Genomic DNA, 20,921 nt, shown 5'->3' with positions numbered 1-20,921 from the left:
CCCAGACCTTTGGGGTCCTTGGTTTATTCAGATGAATTCTGGCATTTAACCACAGGTGCGTCAAAAGAACTTAAATTAAGTACTGTGTAGAATAGTGTTCTGCCAGAAAGAGCATTACCCACATCGAGAAATCTGCTTGCGTAAAGGATCTTACTGTCATAGTTGTTAAGCCAGGTGCAGTGTGTAGTGCAGTGCACCGCCCTGCCCCCTCCAATCACTATCTTTTTTCTCATAGAGGACAGTGCCTATCCCATTAGACACTCTGTTGTTTACTAGGATAGGGAATAAGGCATCAATTTCCTCCATTGGCTTGTGGCATCCTTATGCGTGGTCTCGGATTTGTTGAGGCCTACAGGGAAGCTGACCTCTGGGAGTGTGTTAGAGCCAGACATGTGTGACATCCCATGCTTGATGTCTGTCTGTAGATCAACAACCATTAGTACATTTTGTAGCCCACAAAAAGCGCCTTGCAGGTACCTCATCTCCTCCAATTCTGCGCAGAAGGTGATATGGCCAGGCATAGAGCACTTCCCTTGACTTGTCCTCCTTGAGTTGGAGGGCAGTCGGGGTGAGCTCCAGCCAGTACCGTCCATGGAGCTGACATCTTTCAGAGGCTTCAGTACTCTGGACCTTCACCTGGAATTCACATACTGTGAAGGAAACAAGAAAACAACAGGTTACAGGTGTGCAGCAACCAACCAAGCCCCTATCAGTCCAGCAGTGGATGTGGATCTTAGTCCGGAGGTTGTTCTTAGAATTGTAGCCCATACCACGACCTCGCTCAGCTCTAACTGTCCCCTGCTCATTGAAGCACTGAGGAACATATGGTCTGCGGTCCTGGATACATTTGAGTATCACTCCCTAGGACAGTGGGAGGACTCCAGCGAGATACAGTAACATATTTGATAACATTACTATCTGTGATTAAAGTGATATGATAAGGTGGGGGAGGTCTATAAGTGATGTGACAGGAAACATATCTAAGAAACCTTCACATCTTGTGTGGCCTGTGTAAGTAAAGGTCCTGCATATCTTCATATTTATATATTTTCCTTCCACTGCTTAGAATAAAAAGATAACAGTTAACTAATCTCCCCAAACTTCATCAAATCACCACTCTCTGACTCATCCTATTGCTTATCCAAAATATCCCCTACCTCCTCTCTCTGACTCATCCCAAACCGCTTTTACTACTATGAACTCTCAAACAGCTCTTTCCAAACTCTTCCCAGAGGGCGTAGCCATCCACAGCAAGCTAGCGGATGAAATTTAGAATGGCTCTGTCTGGGAGACCCACGATCCGGCATCATCCAATGCCATCCCCGCTGACTCTGTATCGACTGCAGAGTATCATGAAGTGTGGGACATGTGACATGCATTGAGCCATCTTTGGTGGCTGAAACCAGGCCAGAAATTGGCAAAACACCCTGCGCTCTTGTTAGATTTGTATACTGCCTTCTCTTATGTCATATGTCTGTGAGATAGTATGATTCTTTACTAGAATGTAGGAATGCTAGGAATCATTCCTTTCCAGGCGGTTGGTCCTGTCGGAGGGTACTGTGCTGCAAGGAATAAAGTTATAGTTCAAGACTCATCAATTCGTCTTATTATTGAATTAAACAAGTGGCGACGAGTTGGAGCATCATCTGCTACCCTATTACATATGCAGCACAGGAGCGGTGTTGTCTTCTGACGAACCTGGAATATTGCACACCAGGAATTACCTAATCGGCTGTTTTACAAGGCTTCAATAATCTATGTTGCATCGCGCAGTTTCTAGAGTACTGAACATGTCTGGTATTGTACTTGAAATGTATTTATCCAAGAGAGCGCTGTCTCTAGCACCTTGTTTTCTTCTCGTTCGATACAAGCCTGTGCACACATCTATATGAAGTTGTCGAGTGTTACTCTATGTCATACGTTCACACACAAGAGAATTCAATATACAAAACATGTATTGAAAATCACAATAAACATTGAGAGGTTATTCTTTTTTTATGTTTCTTCTTTAATCCTGAACGGTTGCCCAGCCAACACATCCGGTCCCAGACGCTGCGACTGCGCTTGACACTCCAGCGCACCCGCTGTTCTTAGTGAAGCCCCCACTCCTGGCTCCACCCGCCGGTATCACCCTGCTGGACCATTCTTGGGTCCACATACTTTCCTCTTCTCTGGAACCGGGACGGAAGTATAACTGGTTAAGAGTGAAGCCTCTATATTTGTTGTCCTTATTCCGGACCAGTCCAATATGCCAAGAAACACTCACCTCCAATAGCCAGCCGGGATGGAAGTACAACCGGCAGAGAGATCCACTATCTCATTTTCATTGTCAAAAGCCCTGAAGAAGTATTGGGGTACTTCCCGAGACAAAACACGTGTTGGCTGGGCAACAGTTCAGGATTAAAGAAGAAACATAAAAGAAGAATAACCTCTCAATGTTTATTGTGATTTTCAATACATGTTTTGTACATTGAATTCTCTTGTGTGTGAACGTATGACACAGAGTAACACTTGACAACTTCATATAGACGTGTGCACAGGCCTGTAGCAATTTGTAAGACCTCTGGTCTTGAAACCAGGGGGTTCAAGGTTAACCCCTCCTGTTGGCACCGCCTCACGACAACAAGAACCCAACTCACGTACACCTGTAGCAGGCGCCATTTTCTACCACACATTTCCAAAACCCTGCCTCTTTGTCTTCTTCTCGTTTGACTTGCTTGGCTTTATTTGGACAAGGAAATGTATCTGGTAATACATTGTTGCCACCAAAACGTAGTACGTATAAGCCTTTTCATGGATGACATACCTGGGTGTCCTTCATGAGCGTAGATTTCTGTGGGTGAATGGGACTATATATAGTGGATAGTGCCTACCTGTGCTGTAAATGAGTTTCAGTCACTGGGTCCAGATGTGTCTCCTGCGCAGTGGAGCTCTCTGGAGCAACAAGCTGCTGTCCTTGTCTCGTCAGTTTCCAAAAAAGTGCAGTTTTCTTTCGGTGTTGTTTCTTTTAGTTGCCTTCCCGTACTCTCGGCTGGAATGGTCAGGCGCCTCGGGTGCTGCATCCACTGGCTGCATGCTCTTCGCAGCAGCCGGGATCCTGTCAGTGTTTCCAGCCACTCTGCTTATTCTTATACCTCGATGGCTGGTTTCCTGGAGCTGTTTTTGTAACCCTCTGTTGCATGATGCTTTGGATTCCGTTCAGCTACATCCTGGAGGTGCCTTACTGCTCTCTGTGGCTATGGATATGAGTTTTAATTTCTTCCGTCGCTCAGCTCTCGGTTTCCACAATTGCAGGGTTACCTGTTTGGAGCGGTTTCTGCTGGCGCTACCAAGAGAAGAACAATCAACCTCATATGGGTTGTCTGATCAACAGTGCGTAAAAACAAGCTGCAGGGAGCCAGCAAGCGAGCGAGCAGGATGTGTGATCACGCCGTGCGTCGCACACGTTCAAATGTATTTTAAAAAGTATCCCAGGACGCGTGCACATCTCCTGTCCTCCGAGTTCTGCTGACAACGCCATACGCGTGCACAACTGCTGTCCTTTCTACGCGTGCACATATCCTGTCCCCCTTCAGCAACGAAGTCGACAACAATAGATCTCGCCAAGGCGAGCAGCTCATGCGGTGCGTCGCTAGGCGAGACCTAAAAATATCATCCTGCATTCCTTTAGGAGGAATACATTTACCGCTCTTGAAAACAAGATCATTGTCCATAACCAATTCCTCAGCTATTCTATAATATGGAACAAGTTCTTCCTGCACCTTTCTGGCCATCCCACTTCCATGTATCTTTTAATTTGACAGAAAACGTTATCCTCCATATCTCTCATCCATTTGTCCTTCTGTATACCCTTGAACTCATCAGAAACATAATCAGATACTGCAAGCACAATGTCTTCTTCTATACTGTCAAATTAATTTGTTGTTTCAGTCATGGGAAGACGTGACAGACAGTCAGCCATTATATTACTGAGACCTCGTACATATTCTACCCCAAAACAATACTCTTGAAGTTTAGCCTAGCCTAGCAATCTGAGCACCACCAGGAGAAAGAATCACTACAAGAGGTTTATGATCCGTTTTGAGAATAAACCGCGTGCCCCAGATGAAATTGCGAAAATGTTCAATGGCCCAAACACATGCCAAAAGCTCTTTCTCGAGGACTGCATACCTTCTTTCAGCATCAGACAATGTGCGCGACGCAGAAGTGATATTCTACTGTTCTTTTGGACACCTTTGTGACAATACTCCACCAATGCCATACATACTGGCGTCCACAATCACAATGCATTGTGCACCCATTCTAAAGGGTTTTAAAGTAGGTGCATGGGCAATTTCATTATTAATTTTCTCAAAAGCAGATTTTTGTCTGTCAGTCCATAAATATTTCACAATCTTTCTTGTGAGTTCCCTGAGTGGTTCCATTTTAGTAGCTACATTTTTAATGACCTTACTATAATATTCCTGCAAAAGATTAAAACAAAATCCCTATTATCAGGAGCAGAAGCTTTAAGAATGGTATCTACCAGAGAGATTTTTAGGGATGACATCATCTTTGGAGACAGTCGACCGAGATACTCAACAGATTTGCAAAACAAATTACATTTCTTCCCTTTTAATGTTATACCACTCTTCTTCAAAACATCACACACTTCTCTAAGATGTTTCTCATGTTCCACTTCATCTTTAGAAAATATCAAGATATCATCTTGAAAACATTTAACACATTTTTCCATGTCCTTAAACAAATGGAACATAGTCATCTGGAAACAGACGCCGTAGAGGCTAATCCAAAAGGCATTCGTCTAAATTGAAATAGCCCCTGTGGTTTAATAAACGCTGTTAAATGACAAGAATCCTCAGCCAACTCAATTTGATGGTAGGCTGACCTCAAATCCAAAGTTGAAAACACTATGGCCCCTTCAGGCATGCAAAACACCTCACTGATGTTGGGCATAGGATGACAGTTCACAATAATGTTGCCATTCACAGCTCTCAGGTCCACACAGAGTCTCAGAGAATTATCTGCTTTGCGTGCCAAATCTATCGGAGATATCCAGTCTGAAGACTTTATCTTCAATCACTCCCTCATTCACCATTTCCAGTAACATTTATTTTAATTCAGCTCTTACATTGACAGGCACATTGCGTACATTTTGTATAACTGGTTTGGCATTTAATTTAAGTTTGATTTTGTGGGAATATCCTTCTAGTTTTCCCAACTTTTCTGTGAACACTTCAGGAAACGTTTCCACAATTCCACTATCCATCTCCTTTTCTTCTATTACCAAAACTGGTTTGTGATTCCTGGGATTGAGAATGATACCTAATTGCCATTGATCTTTCCATCCAAGAACATTTACTTCCTAAGGTGTCACATTAACGTTTATAAATGCTTCTCTCCCTTTAAACAGAATATCAGTATCAACTTATGCTACAATATCAATGACACTTCCATTAAAACTCTCAGCAATGATATCTGAAGGATTTAGATTTTCTATACTCCATACATGTCCAAACTTAAGAAGGAAATACTCTGTAGTAACAATTGTCCATGGCGATCCAGAATCTGCCATAATCTGTAAATCAATTCCATTGATACAAAACACTTAGGAGAACTTTTAACCTCTTCTTCCACATTCTCCTCTATCCCTTCCGAGACACACACAACCACTCCTCTGACTCTCTCAGAATCTTTTACTGAGCCACAAACGCTTCCTTCATCACACACAGTTCCACTAACAAGATATGATACCCTAAGCTTGTTGCCCACAATACCACTCCTCCTCAAATCACGACATACCCTTGGGAAATGCCCCATTCTGCCACACTTCACATATGTTTTCCCAATAGCAGGACAACGAGGTGAAGACGCAATGTGAGATGCACTACCACAGCGATAACATACATATTTGTCCTCCTTGACATATCTCTCTGCTTCAAATTTGTTGCCTCTGTCAGCTGCACTCTTATTAAATTCTTCATACCTTTTTTAACAACTCCCCGAGTTTTAGAAACACCATCTCAACCAATCGCACCAACAACATCAACATCATCCTTGTTGATTTTCTTTGACGCATGTTCAGATTTCATCCATTTTTCAGATTGTTCCAACACTTTACCTGTGGAGATCACATCTTGCAACTTTTGATCCCCATGACCCACAATTATTCTTGCACTTTCCTACTTTTCACATGTAATACAATTTGATCCCTGATCATCTCCTCAGTTATTGCTCCAAAATTGCAATGTAACGATAATCCCCTCAAAGCAGTTAGGAACTCATCAAAACTTTCCTCACTTCTAGATTGTCACAGTGATTCAATAGAGTCCTTAAGGAGTGTATTAATTGGGTACGTGGTTTTGGTGGTTTGTGGAAGGATAAATCGAGAGAGAAACTCTGGTGGTATCACATTACTCCTTAGACTCCCACTGAAGTCAGTCCCTTTAGATTGCTGAGAGGTAGGTCACCCATATCCAAATTGTGTCCCTGGTGGTTTAGGAGGGAACAAACTAAGTTTAAGACTGAAGTAAATGTTCAAGATATCAAGAACAGAGTCCAGAGGAAGCAAGATAAAGTCAAGAAGTTGTATGATGAGAAATGGAAAACCAGAGTTCATTCTTTTACTGTGGGTGATTGGGTGAGAGTGAAGAAACCCGGTATGTTCACGAAGAGTATGCAGAAATTTGGTAGGGCAATGAGGATCATCAAGGTTTATGGCAAGTGTGGTGATTCAAGATGGGAACGTCTGGAATATGAGACGTTTGGCTAAAAGTAACCCAGATTTCTATGGAAAATTTAGTGATGGGATTTTTCCTAAGAATGAATTTGGGGGAATACATCAACTCTGTGCTCTAGTGTAAAATTTAAACTGGTTCAAAGCTACACTAACTGACGGTTTGAATCTGTTCTCCAATCTTAATAACGCTTCATGAAAAACATAAAAATTAATCGGCGTCACCCCCTCGTCCCAAAAGAGTCTGTGGCAAAGTACGAAAAGTCAACTGCCCTTTATATCCTAAACAAAGTAGAAGAATATTTTTCTTGCGTTCATTTGACATTCCACCATCATCAATAGCTTTCAAATATGTCAGAAATTCTTCCTTCCAGTGCATCCATGGAATAGGTGGATCCCCTTTATTTTGTAGAAATTTATTGGGAGGTTCAAATTGCATTGTTAAAGATAAATAATAGCAAACAAGTAGTGTAGAAATCTGCAACAATAAAGTGTGCAAATCACTGTAACAATCTGTATAGATGTGACTAGACAAGTGTGCAAATCACTGTAACCATCTGCACTCAGCAAGTGTGCAAATCAGTGTGACATTTTGTATTGATCTGCACCGGACACGTGTGCAAATCACTGTGACAATCTGCCTTGATTTGCATTGGATGAGTGTGCAAATCACTGTGATAATACGGTTTGATCTGCACCAGATAAGTGTACAAATCACTGTAGCAATTTGTATTGATGTGACTGTGAGAGTGTGCAAATCACTGTAACAATTTGCTTTGATTCGCACTGGACAGGTGTGCAAATCACAGTGATGGTATGCACATCAAATTGTGCCACAATGGAAATACTAATGCCATACAAAAATCTGCACAGGATTGGTGTGAAAATCCCCAAAAAGATATGCACATCCAATTGTGCTACAATAGTAATGCCATTCAAAGATCTGCAATGGATTGGTGTGCAAATCACTGTGAAAATAGGCACACCCAATTGTGCCACAATACTGATGCTCTGCGAGGTTCTCCCCTTTCAAAAAAAAAATATCACAGCTGTATCATAAATGTATGCCGCACACTCTCCATTTTAAATCGGAGTGTGAATGCGATCGGGAAACAGCACGTGCTCTAGCATTAGCACATAGCGTAGCCAGAGCGTCTGTTTTATACGAACCACGAGGAAATGGACAGGTTGAAAGATTCAATAGAGTCCTTAAGGAGTGTATTAATTGGGCACGTGGTTTTGGTGGTTTGTGGAAGGATAAATCGAGAGTGAAACTCTGGTGGTATCACATTACTCCTCAGACTCCCACTGAGGTCAGTCCCTTTAGATTGTTGAGAGGTAGGTCACCCATATCCAAATTGTGTCCCTGGTGGTTTAGGAGGGAACAAACTAAGTTTAAGACTGAAGTAAATGTTCAAGATATTAAGAACAGAGTCCAGATGAAGCAAGATAAAGTCAAGAAGTTGTATGATGAGAAATGGTAAACCAGAGTTCATTCTTTTACTGTGGGTGATTGGGTGAGAGTGAAGAAACCCGGTATGTTCACGAAGAGTATGCAGAAATTTGGTAGGGCAATGAGGATCATCAAGGTTTATGGCAAGTGTGGTGATTCAAGATGGGAGCGTCTGGAATGTGAGATGTTTGGCTAAAAGTAACCCAGATTTCTATGGAAAATTTAGTGATGGATTTTTCCTTAGAATGAATTTGGGGGAATACATCAACTCTGATTTGCAAGGGGGTGTTCAAGCTCAGAATGACTGCTCTTTGGACCTGGACGTGTCTGAAGAGGGAAGCTCCAGTGAATGTCTTGCTGAAGAATCCGTGGCGTCTAGAGTTTAGATGGGAACACGTGTAAAGCGTTTTCCAACCAAACTAGCTGATTTTGTGTAACCCATTACTTTTCTTTTATTTTTTATTATCATTTTTACGTATTAAGATTCTCTTTGTATATAGTTCTATTGTCTTGTTTTTATTACATTTTTGTAGGGGAAAGGTGTGTTAGATTTACATACTGCCTTCGCTTATGTCACATGTCTATGTGAGGCATTATGATTCTTTAATAGAATGTAGGAATGCTAGGAATCATTCCTTTCCAGGCGGTTGGTCCTGTCGGAGGGTACTGTGCTGCAAGGAATAAAGTTATTGTTCAAGACTCATCAATTCATCTTATTCTTGAATTTAACTGTCGCCTGAAGCCACGAGGCGGCGGTCCCGCTAGTGGGTGGAAAGAGCAGACCCTGGAGGGCCGCGACGCTTGTAGCGGTGGTCCACTCTGACATTCTACTGCGACTCCTTTTCCTGAGGACACTTATTCATGGGGGCCTCCCCCTTCCCCGCCACCCCCCAGGAGGTGATCTGATTTGCGGCCTACTCTGGCCCTCTGCAATGGCTGAGAGGCGGAAGGAACCACCGGGGACAGTTGGAGGTGGCACGTGGAGGATATGGTGAGACTGCAGGGGGAGAATACCATATCTGCTGGTGTGCTTCGCAGCATGGAAGATGGCAGATGAAGGACTTCTGATGTGCACACTTCCCCAAGGTACTGTGCCTCTCGCTAGCAGTGGGGCATGGTGAGGACATTCTTCTGGGTGGTGAAGAAGCCCAAGGAGAGCGGCCTTGGGCAAAGGACATCAGAATCTGATAGTGGGTCTGCCGGATATGCGAGGGAGCGGCCAGATGGGCCGCCCTGGCCTGTGCCCTCTCTACCTTTGCCCACCTATGGCAAGACCTTGTTAATGGGGGCCCTTAGTGTGAGGGAGCCTACCCTTTTTCACTAAGGGTTGCTTCCTTGAGGAAGAGATGCTACCGGACTGTTCATGTCCCCCTCATGGACGCCTAAGCCACGCAGAGGGGAGAGGCAGGTCTCTGAGGAATGGGCATAATGGGGTACTAGAGCCGGCCCGGAGCTGATTGAGGATCATAGAAGGTGAAGGTTACACGTCCCGCCTGTACTACATTGCCCCTTGTGAAGACGTCAGTGTGCATTGGATGCCAAACTGACGGATGCAGTTGGCTGCTCCATACCGGACCCAAGATTATGGATGCAAAGATACTGCTGGTGTCCCCTCATGGTACATGTGTAGTCATCTTCGCGGGACCAGGGGTGAGAATGGTATAACCCCAGAATAGCCACGACCGATCTACTTGACAGGGATTTTCTAGTCTGCACAGGTCCCATTGGGGGACCACAGGCAGAAGGGCTTCCATTAGCCTGGACTGCATGGGCTGCCCTGGTGACCAACCCCAGAGTTTAGTCCAGAGGACAGGCAGGTCTATAGAAGGCAGAGACCAGTGGCACCATTGTGATTCGCCCCTTTGTCTGCCTGTCTTACACCCTTACAGATCAAGGGGAGCTAATGAACTGAGGACAATGCATACGGGTTCCGCATGGGACAACGGAGGGTAGGTGGCTCTCACCCAGTGGGGTGCCCAGATTCTGGAGCCCACAATTCAGGCGGCAGGGCATCGTCACAAATTGGGCAAAATCCCAGTCGCCATTGCCGAGATCAGACAAGATTTGAGGGGCAGAGTTGACGCTGTGGCGGTGGAACTATGCCTGCTACGAGACAACAAGAGGAAGCTCACTGCTCGAGTAACGCAGACCAAAAGCTTACTAGATACTCTCTGACCCACAGTGCCAGATCGAGAGGCTCGTGGCTAAAGTCCACAAACTCAAAAGCAGGGCAGAAGATTCTGAGGGTTGGTCGTGCCGCAACAATATCCTTACCATTCGCTTTCCTGAGGGTGCTGAGAGCTCGGACTGGTGGTTTTCTTTGAAACATGGCTGGCACAAACAGTATCACCCATGGAGCTCTCATCTCATTACCTGGTGCAACGGCCACACCGAGTACTGACAAGGAGGGCACTGCCGGTGGCACCCCCCTAGACTGGTCGTGGCCAGATTGATGAACTGCTGAGATAAAGAAACGATACTACGAGCAGCATGCGCCACAGGCCCTATGCAGATCTCTATTCCCGGATTACACCCTGGCCGCACAATGCCGCAATGCCTCGTTCGTGGGAGTGAGGAAAATACTACAGTCAGATGGCCTGACTTACTCATTGCTATTGTCAGCCAAGTTGAAGGTAATGGTGAACAGATTCAGCTATTTCTTCACTGAGACTGCAGATGCATGGGATTCGGTGAAACAATGGTGGTACAAATCTTCAGTGCCAAATACGCCGAAAGACACGGCTGTAGCCAAACATGACACAATGGGGTCAGAGACACAGGAATCATGGAGGTGGGGACACAGTAGTCATGGGGGCCCCCACCCCAGACCTGAGAAGGACAGATGCAGGCCCTATCAACTGTTTCCAACTTATGGGCAGAGAGACGCTCCCTTTCAGACCAGACTCTCAATGAAACGCTCTCAGAGGTAGACGCCAGCACCTCAATGGGGAGTGCTGCTTTGTTGAGCCTGCAGAAAGTCATGCCACAGACTGAGGATAATATGGGTTGAACTCCCTGGATGTGGGGAGATCACCTACCAAGCCCACTGGAACATGAATATACGCGCCTGTCTGCCCCCAGAAGATGGAAAACATACCTGACAGCCCGTCCCTCCATGCCCGACTGTCACCTGGGTATGATGTGACTGAACAATAGGCCCGGTGGAACTATTCTAGGTAACTCTTAGTCCCGATTCCATGATTAATAAGGAATGGGTCAATCCCCCCCCCCCTTAACCTTAGTTAGTGCCTGATGTTTTCTGACTATATACAAGTTAGCAATAGCAGATCGGCCAACCCCGGTTACTCTCATCAAGGGCAGTTGTGTACACTGATACATGACACGGAGATCCCCAACAATGGGAAAGTGTGTTGCTTGTTTGGGCAGTTAGATGTTGCTCGGCTACACTGGGTTTGGGAGTAGGGAGTTCTGCTTTCTTTGTTTACACAGCCATGCGGCAGGATCTCAGCCAGTCCTGATTGTTGCCTGCCGTTGCACCATCAAACCTGGGTAGTGCGCCTTTGAACCCCCCCCTCCGACGAGCAGACACTATGGTTAGATTGCGCTTCATAACATGAAGTGTTTGGGGCATTGGGACAGCACGCAAAAGACATGCAGGACAGCAATACCTTAAGAGAAGAGATGCCCAAAAAGCGTTTATCCAGGAAACCCACATATCTAAAGGGGGGTATGCACGCCTACAAAAGTGCTGGTTCGGTCAATGAAATAGCACCACATACTCGGGCCCTCATATGGGTAAGGCTCTCAGTGCCCTTTTGATGCATGGCGACGGAGATAGAGCCCAAAGGACATTATGTGCTGGTGGCGGAGCAGCTAGATAGTAGACCCTCTTATTGGGGTGCATATATGCACCAAACGCAGCACACCAGTCTTTCCTAGTATGCGTCTCCACTATCCTGACAAGATGGGCACATAAATCTTGGATCATTTAATTGCGTATTGCTCCCACAATTAGACTACTCACATCCTCCCTTGCTGACCTCCTCTGTGAAGATGATCTTAAACCCAGAGGCCAGGAAGTATTCTTATTACTCGCCGCCATACGATCTGCACAGGCACCTTGACCACACTCTTTGTCATCATGCCACCTGGTTGTAGGTCATGAGCCCTGAATATCTGGGGAAGACCCTGTTGGATTATAACCACTCCAACTTCATCTGACAGGGGGGGCACCGCATCCTCCGGTCCCCTCATGGTGATTACAACCTGCTGTGTTGGAGGACCCGGTATTCCCGATCACCTGAGCACCAATCTATCCAATTAGCTGACAGAGAACTGGGGTTCTATTACCTCAAGACTGATGGAATGGGAGGCCATGACGGTGGTACTGTGGGGCCATTGCATACACAAGGTGGTAGGCGCGCGGACAGACCTACACCGGAACCTGGCCAGGTGGAAGCTTCCCTAGGGGATCTACTGGTGAGCCACCACAAGTGGCAGCAGCAGAGCACCATGCTTCCGTTACTGAAACAATCAGATGCCTGCATTATAGAGCATACCAAGCAAAGATGCATGCTAAAGGTGACAAATCCAGCCGGCTGTTGGCATGGCTGCTGAGAAGTGCTGTACCAACCACCCCATCACTATGATAAGAGTATCCCTAACATGGATAGTTACCAATCAATCGGATATACACGCAGTATTCACTGCCCATTATCATGCACTTTATGACCCCTCGCGAGGACTGTTTAATCGAAAATCCGTGAGTTCTTCAGCAAGGTCACATTACCTGTTATTGAGCCACCAGACAGGGAGGAACTCAGCACCCCCATTACAGAGCATGAGATTTGGGGAGCTATGCGGGGTGCAGCCACAAGTAAGACCCTGAGTTTGGATTGGTTACCTGTTGAATTTTATGAAGCGCATGAAGGTCTACTGACCCCCAAGTTGTTTGAGTTATACACAGGTGCTCTTGAAGGAGGGTCTCACATCCAAAACCAGGTAGGAACCCCATGGAGATGGCATCATACCAACCCCTGTCCATGCTCGGAACAGACTACAAAATACTAAGCAAGATGATTGCAGTGAGGCTGCCCGAGCATCTCCCTTGCCTGGTGCATCCGGACCAGAACAGTTTTATACCGGGCAGGACCACCACACTTAACATACGAAGGCCCCACTGAGTGCTAGAGATGGTGCCCACTCAATGACCTTATGTGGCATGCATAGTGTTGGATCTAGAGGAAGCGTTTGACACTGTCAACTAGGGATATATGTTCTTAACCTTAACTGCTATTGGCATAGATGGCAGGCTGCAGAGAGTCATAAGGCTCTTCTATTCGGAGCCCATGGCACAGGTGAAGATAGGGCAGTGGGTTTCAGCTCCATTTCCATTGAGCAGGGTTACGCGCCAAGGATATCCCCTCTTCCCACTCCTATTTATTCTAGCGATGGAGCCGCTAGTGCATAGGCACAGACAGCAGGGCCAGGTGTGGGGCATACCAGTAGAGGGGGTATCGCAAGGCGCCTCCTTATATGCAGACGATTTTCTAATATACGTACAGGACATACAAGACAATATTACTCAGATAACGGAAATATTGTCAGAGTTCCAGGTTGCCTCAGGGCTGAACTGGTCAAAGTCTGGCCTCTTCCCGATACACCTGGAGTGCCCGCCACAACAACTTGTAGTGGGCGTACATCCCCTTCGCTGGGAGCCACACACTTTCTGATACATAGGCGTCAATATTTACCATACCTCCTGTGACCTTATCGATGGCAACCTTGTGAAAGCCATTGCCTCCCTCCATCCCAAATTGGCATTCTGGAGCACGCTCCCACTCTCAGTGCAAGGTACAGTGTCACTGTCAAAAATGGTGATACTACTTCCATAATCTCCTAGTGAGCATACCTCGGAGTCCCTTTCGCACTTAGCATGCCATGTTGGGGGTAAACCTTTGGAATAGGGGCAGTGGAAAGGGGAGGCCCTGGGCCCCAAATTTCTAACATTATCTAGTGGCACAGTTGCAGTGGCCCACTCGTTGGCTGGTGGGGCGGGATGTGGATGAACTTGGTATGCCTCCTGGGGTCAGTGCAAAGCAGGTAGTGCAGGAGGCCTTTTTACCATGGGGGCAATCCCTCAGGGGGCTTACGGCTTACTGCGGGTGGCCTATGGCAGCTTCCTTAGGAGTCTGCACCTTATGCTGAAGATGCCCCAATATGCGCCTGAGATTTGACTTGGATCAATCCGACAGTTTAGGGAATTGATAGGGAGAGAAGGGATGATGACATGGGAGACAGATGGCATGGGGAATTTGGGTGATTTGTTCCAGGATGGTGTACTAATCCCCTTTGAGCAATTGAGGGACAACAAGGATCTCCCAGCTGTACATTTTGTAGCTCACAGCCAGTTGTTGGCCAAACTGGGCTGGCTGTGTCAAATCGTTGGAACAGAACATGATCAGCACCCACTCGTACACACCTTGCACACCATAGGCGAGGGCCTCCACCAAGTAACGTGGCTAACACAAGCCCTCTTGCACACTTTACAGGACCCCTTATTAGCAGTCCACATCAATTGGAAGAGGGACATAGACTGGGAATTGACACAGAAGGAATGGGATAGGGTGCTCCTACACCCACGCAAAGTTTCTTGTAACGCTAAATTTCAATATATATAACACAACATTCTACACAGGACTTATCTCTCCCCAATGAAACTCCACAGAATATTTGGAAATGCTTTGACTTGTCCATGGTGTACAGAGCCTGACGCTGACATGGCACTGTCTGATGGTCAAGGACCTGTGGCCTAAAGTCACAAACACACTAGGTGACATAAAAGCCCAAAATGACCTCAACAACATGGCGAGTGGCATACTGGGGCTATTTAGACACTGGAAAGCAGGGAGCGCTACAAACCATTTTATAGACCTGATGATGCTGATGGTCTGTAGGTTGAATGCTGTGCACTGGAAGGCTAACACATTGACGCGCTGTAACACTTAAGTGGCACGGTGGCAAGAAGAGGCGCAAGGACTGGGCAAGACACCCATAGCAGCAGACTAAGAAAGCCTGGGGGTGGATCTGCAGGGTGGATGTGCTATGGGCTTAGAGGGACTATTTCATCACCTTGAGTTCCTCTAGAATAATACTGCTGCTTACATGGCTTATTTTTTTTGTATGGTCCAGTTTTATAACTCGATGGACCAGTAGCTCCTGATAGAGCCAGTGTACAGTGATTATAGTGGGATCATAATACCTTGACATGTGTAACCGGCCAGTGTGACTGATTTGTAAACTGTATTCGAAATGCAATAAAACCTAATAAAGAAGGTTAAAAAACTATTTCCAAACTCTTCCCTCCTCAATCCATCCTTTATCCTATTCATCCAACTAACAGGCTTTCTGACTCTTCCGAAACCTCTTATACCACTACAAACCCCAAATAATCCTTCTTAAACTCGTCCCCCCTCAACCCATTCTTTAGCCCATTCATCCAACTAACAGACTCACAGATCTTCCGCTCCCACCACTCTCAATAACAATTTATATTTCCCCTCTACTAATCCAAAATTTGATTCTATAGTAGGTTGTCACTCGCCACAAAGCGCTACAATGCTTAATCAGGGGTAGTAAGCACTATATAATTAAATTTAGAATTACAAAATGACATTTCAAATAAAATCCTATGCTAGACAAATGAATGCACATAATAGTACTAATAAAAAATAACTGGAATCAGCAGGCAATGGGATATTTAAGAGTTTATGAAGTACCATTTTCCTGCGCCATAAACAATGAAACACTTGAAAAGGTAAATTTAAGAGGTGAGAACTTGATTAATCAATTTTAATCGAATAGTATATTTTGGCCTGGCGCACCATTGGTAAACAACAGTATCCACCATGTTGTTTTAACCCTGAATCACAAAGGGTACTTCTGGTGACGTTGCATTGAAGCTCGGCATTGGACAGGCCGGCAGTTAGATTTATTTTTTCTTCCTCTGAGAAGGACATAAATAAAGGCCCCTTGATGCCCTATTTCGATGTCCATATTTGCAGACTCGCTATAACAGCATCTAATCAATAGTATGATATATATGCTTAGGCCCAATTATAAGTGCCTCTGAAAATTTCATTATGTGAAGTTACTGCACATATCAGATTTACAAGTTTCATGATAAACACTGCACCACCGCATTTTTCCCCAGGTACATTTTGACAATTATCGGGGTAAAATGCCCAGTTTACCGTAGAGCAGGCAGATTTTGGTCCCAAAACAACAGAATCTGTATGCTATGTCCCATTTTTTAGAGCAACTCTCACAAGTGATTCTATTTATTGCACCTGATAAACTCAGAACTCTGCAGTGTCTTATTTTATCAGATGCAATTAATATTGCACCCACCACTAGAAGCATTAGAGTGGGTATTTAGTCTACTCCTTTCCCATGATTAGGTAGGTTGCTTGCTTGTCGAAATCAGTTCCCTGCTCCTGATTTGATGGCTCTCCACCCTATTCCTCTATTTGCCTCATGATTGGCTGAGTTACAACCTTCCACTGCTGATGTCAGGGAATGATTTTTGCTTCAGCTTCTTTCTATGGCATTTTACTTTTCCACTCAATAGGACTGCAGGGCGATTCCTGTTTTCCCTGCAGCCTAAATTTAGTATTCATGTGTCTAGCTTTCCATCACACATTCTCTCTCCAGCTCTTTGCTACCCCTCCTTCCTTCTGCTTTATGAGTGCCCACTGTTGCCCTCATGCCCCTCCCTCTTTTGCCCATATACAAGCCCCTATGTAAAGCGTGGACATACAAACATGACTGCAAGCTGCCAGAACTGGCTTAATAAAGCCAATTGCTGTTTATAATTGGGTGCTCCACTTGGAATTCTATTTGTGCATTGTTTAATATAGTTACACTGTTCTAGGTTGGCCACCACGTGGGGCCACTTTGCATGTAGGTGCACCATGGCCATCTGGCAACAGTAAATCTATAATAAAGGAAAAAATAAAATTGCAAGATGGCTGCCATGTGAAGTGTAGACTCAAAATGACCGCCATTTAGTAATCCTACTTTTTCTTCTGTTCTTTATGACAGGATTTCAAGATGGCAGCCTGATAGTATCAGCGTTCCCAGTGTTTGTACAGCACAAGCATTGACAAAGACAAAACTGATGTTTCCCAAGTGAGACCGATTGGAAGTGCCAGTGGTTGGGTTGCTTTGCCAAGCATCAATCCTGCAGGGCCTAGGCTGCTTAGAGAACCAATAACTAGCTGAGCTCATGGAATTCGCTCCTAGGAGGGTAAAGAAAGACATAGTGAAGGACCTCTACCCCCTCACGCGGGAGCATGGGTGGTATCAACAGCACTGGGTGTCTCAGTCTTCCTGCATGTGGTGTTGCAGTCTAATGCTCTACACCCACGTGACCTGCGGTGTGCCTCACAGGATCGTGAGAGGCGGTGCAGAACGTGGGGCAGAGCATAATGTAGGGACGCTTGCTCCCCCTCAGAGAATAAAGAGACGTATAGATAATCTTGTGTGCGGTGTCATCTCTCCTCCGGGACACCTGGTATCTTCACCACAGACTGGCGAGGAGCTGCTGAGGACTCCGCCGACACGGTTGAGCCCTGCGCTGCACCCTTCACAGCCCACGGCAGCGCTACCGTGGCATTAAGGTACGCACACGGCGCGAGTGAGGCCCCGCGCTACCAGTAGCCTGCCGCCATCCACAGACCCGCTCTGCCACAGCGATGTAATTCTTGGAGTGACAAACCTGCACTCACCAGGCCCGCGCACAGCACATGTGCTCCAGCAACGCTTTACCGCCACAGCGTGCATCAGGCCTTTCACTGCTGCAGTGCCTCTGATCAAAGGCACCTCTACTGCCTTCCAGCCACCTGCCCTCACTATGTGCAAAGCAAACTGCTCCACAGTGCCACACCCTCTGCAATCAGGCCAAGCAGCTTCCTCTCGCCCATCTTGCATTCAGTGTGCACATCAACCGGCTCCACAGTGCCACGCTCACCACCAGTGGGCCAAGCAGCTTACTCTCACTCATTTGCTTATTGAAGAGGACGCAGCCCAGGCGCCCCCAACGCTGCCAGCGCGCCCGTGACTTTCACAGAGCCACCCAGGAATGCCCGTGTGAGTCCCACCAGGTGCACCTGCAGGTCCCCCCACCTCAGCCACCACCATCAGCCGTGCACCCCACCGACAACCCTCCCAAGCGGATGCACTTCAGTCCAGCAAGATGTGCCCCCAGACCTTCTCATTGACCAACCCCGTGCCGTTCCTCCCTAAGCGTCACGATCGTCAAAAAGGCTGAACTCTCCAAAAGATGCGTGGCGACTTCAAAAAGCAGAGGACACGAAACCGACGGTGTGCAAGATAAGCGACAAAGACACATCCAGGGACAAACCAGGCCATCCTCAGGACACAAGGTTGGCCGATGCCCCACGAAGACCTCAGCCCTCCCCCAAAACAAAAAGCTCCTGGTACAGGTGCGGCAGCCAGACGCACACGGCCAAGACAAACGATGCCCTGCCTTCCACGTCAAGTGCTCCTTTTGCGGCGTGACAGGACACTTCGGCAAAGTCTGCATGCGGAGACCCCGCAGAAACGCAGTTAAGTGTGTCATGTACGACTCGGAACCCGACGCGAAAAAAGGAGAAGAAGACAAAGATTGCATCTTGTGCATAGAGGACCAGGTGTTAGGCGTCAACTGCACCTCCAAGAGGAAACCTTCCTGTCTCATGTCCATAGGAGGGATCCAGATATCCATGGTGGCAGACTTAGGGTCCCCATTCACAATCATAAAAAGGGACATATAGGACAAAGATTTTGTCAGTACACTAGGGCGTCACCTACACCCTACGGATGTACATCCGGTCACCTTCACAGGTGAAAAGATTCCCATGGTAGGATTCCGATGGCTACACTTCGAGTTCAAGGGTCGGGAGACCACAGGCAAGCTGTACGTAGCAGAAACAGGACCTTCGGTCCTAGGGTGGATCCACCAAGGAGCGCTGGGCATCCAGCTCAACCCCGGAGGAAAAACGCAAGTACTGATGACAAGCGAAAGCCCCAGCTCCAACGTGGACAAACTTCGCAAAGAGTTCCCCAACGTCTTCGGCGGGACCATTGAACAATTGTCTAAGTTCACTCATAAAATCCAGCTTAAAGTCGGGCGGTCCTCGTCAGTCACAAGGTGTGGAACATCCCCTTCAACTGCAGGGAAGCCGTGTAACTTGAATTACAATGTCTGGAGGACAACGGAGTCATTGAACCCATCGAAAGCGCCGAGTGGCTGGCGCCCTTGGTAGTGGCACGCAAACCAAATGGAAAAGTGCATCTGTGCATTGACCTTCGAGAACTCAACAAAAACATACTAGTCGACAAGTTCCCGCTGCCATGCATCAACGACATGCTAGCTCAAACGAGCGGAATCAAGTGGTTTTCGACCATAGATCTTACCGCCGCATACCACCAGCTTTTACTCCACCCATCGTCTAGAAAGCTGACCTCATTCATCACCCCATTCGGCTGCTACCGATTCTGGCTCCTGCCCTACGGACTGGCGTCCGCAGCATCAGTATTCCAAAAACTAATGTATAAGCTGCTCAAAGACTGCCACGATGTCCTATACTTCCAGGATGACATCCTAGTGATGGGGAGAACCAAGCCCGAACACGATGAGACACTTAGAACAGTTCTACACACCCTTTCCACCAATGGCCTCACCACTGAACTGGAAAAGTGCAGATTCGGCCTGCGCAAGGTCACATACCTGGGGCAAGAAATCGGCGAAAATGGTATATCAGGAGACCAACATAGGGGCGCAAGATTGGAAGACGGCCTACGAATGGGACCTGGATCTCTCCAAAGTGAAGACCTTCGTCACTCAGGGCAGGTCTGAGAAAAAACACTTGAAGGGCGATCTCAGGAAGTACTGGGAGGTGCGCGAGGAGTTATCCCTCAGCGACGATGCTGCGTTCCTCCTCAGAGGTGACAAAGTCATTCCCCCGAAGGATGTGCTGGACCGCCTCCTCACCATACTGCATGGAGGCCATCTAGGCATCATCAAATCCAAACTAAGAGTGAAACAGTCGTACTGGTGGCGGCAGTGGACAACTCTGCGGAAAGATTTGTGCGAGCCTGCCAACACTGCGTTAACGCAGACAAAGCACACACAATGGTGAGACCCCCGATGGTAGAATTCAACACGCTCACAAACCCATGGAAAGAATTATCAGTGGACATCCTGGGCCCCATTCTGGACTCGTGGGGAGTACCCAAATACGTGATCGTCCTCATCGACACATACTCCAAGTAGGCGGAAGTGGAGATCCACGAAAAAGTGGACACCGATGCGGTCATCACCTTCTTGACAAACACATTCTTGAGGGAAGGTATACCAAGAGTCCTCACCAGCGATAATGGCCCCCAGTTCACTTTGGAAAAGTGGACAGCATTCCTCCAGAGAATTGGCATCCGGAACAAACACACGCCAGTGTATCATCCTGCTGGGAATGGCCAAGCAGAATGGTTCAACCGAGTCCTCATGGGCTCAGTCCAGGCAGCCATCGGCGCCGGCAAGAATTGAGAGACGGAAATCAGAAACACCGTGTGGGCCTATCGCATCACTCCTACCCTCACTGGGTACAGCCCATTCTGGATCCTGCGTGGCAGGGAGCCGTTCACAAGGGACAACCTGGCGCGGATGGACTTGAAACTTCAAAGCCGCTGGTCACCTGCAGTGGTGAGAAG

At 46.8% G+C, this 20,921-nt stretch overlaps 1 protein-coding gene across 1 annotated transcript in view; it reads right to left on the bottom strand.

The window, feature by feature from the left end:
• Nucleotides 1–20,921, bottom strand: part of DOK3 (docking protein 3) — a 76,891-nt gene that overhangs the window by 2,393 nt on the left and 53,577 nt on the right. Inside the window, exon 4 of the mRNA XM_085618328.1 lies at nucleotides 478–650. Within this exon, the coding sequence (XP_085474454.1) occupies nucleotides 478–650 (173 nt within the window). The remainder of the gene's footprint in view (nucleotides 1–477; nucleotides 651–20,921) is intronic.

This window comes from Triturus cristatus, chromosome 7 (genome assembly GCF_964204655.1).
Source record: "Triturus cristatus chromosome 7, aTriCri1.1, whole genome shotgun sequence".
NCBI lineage: Eukaryota > Metazoa > Chordata > Amphibia > Caudata > Salamandridae > Triturus > Triturus cristatus.
Note: the sequence above shows the minus strand (reverse complement) of the source record. Positions and strands in the feature narration are given on the sequence as shown.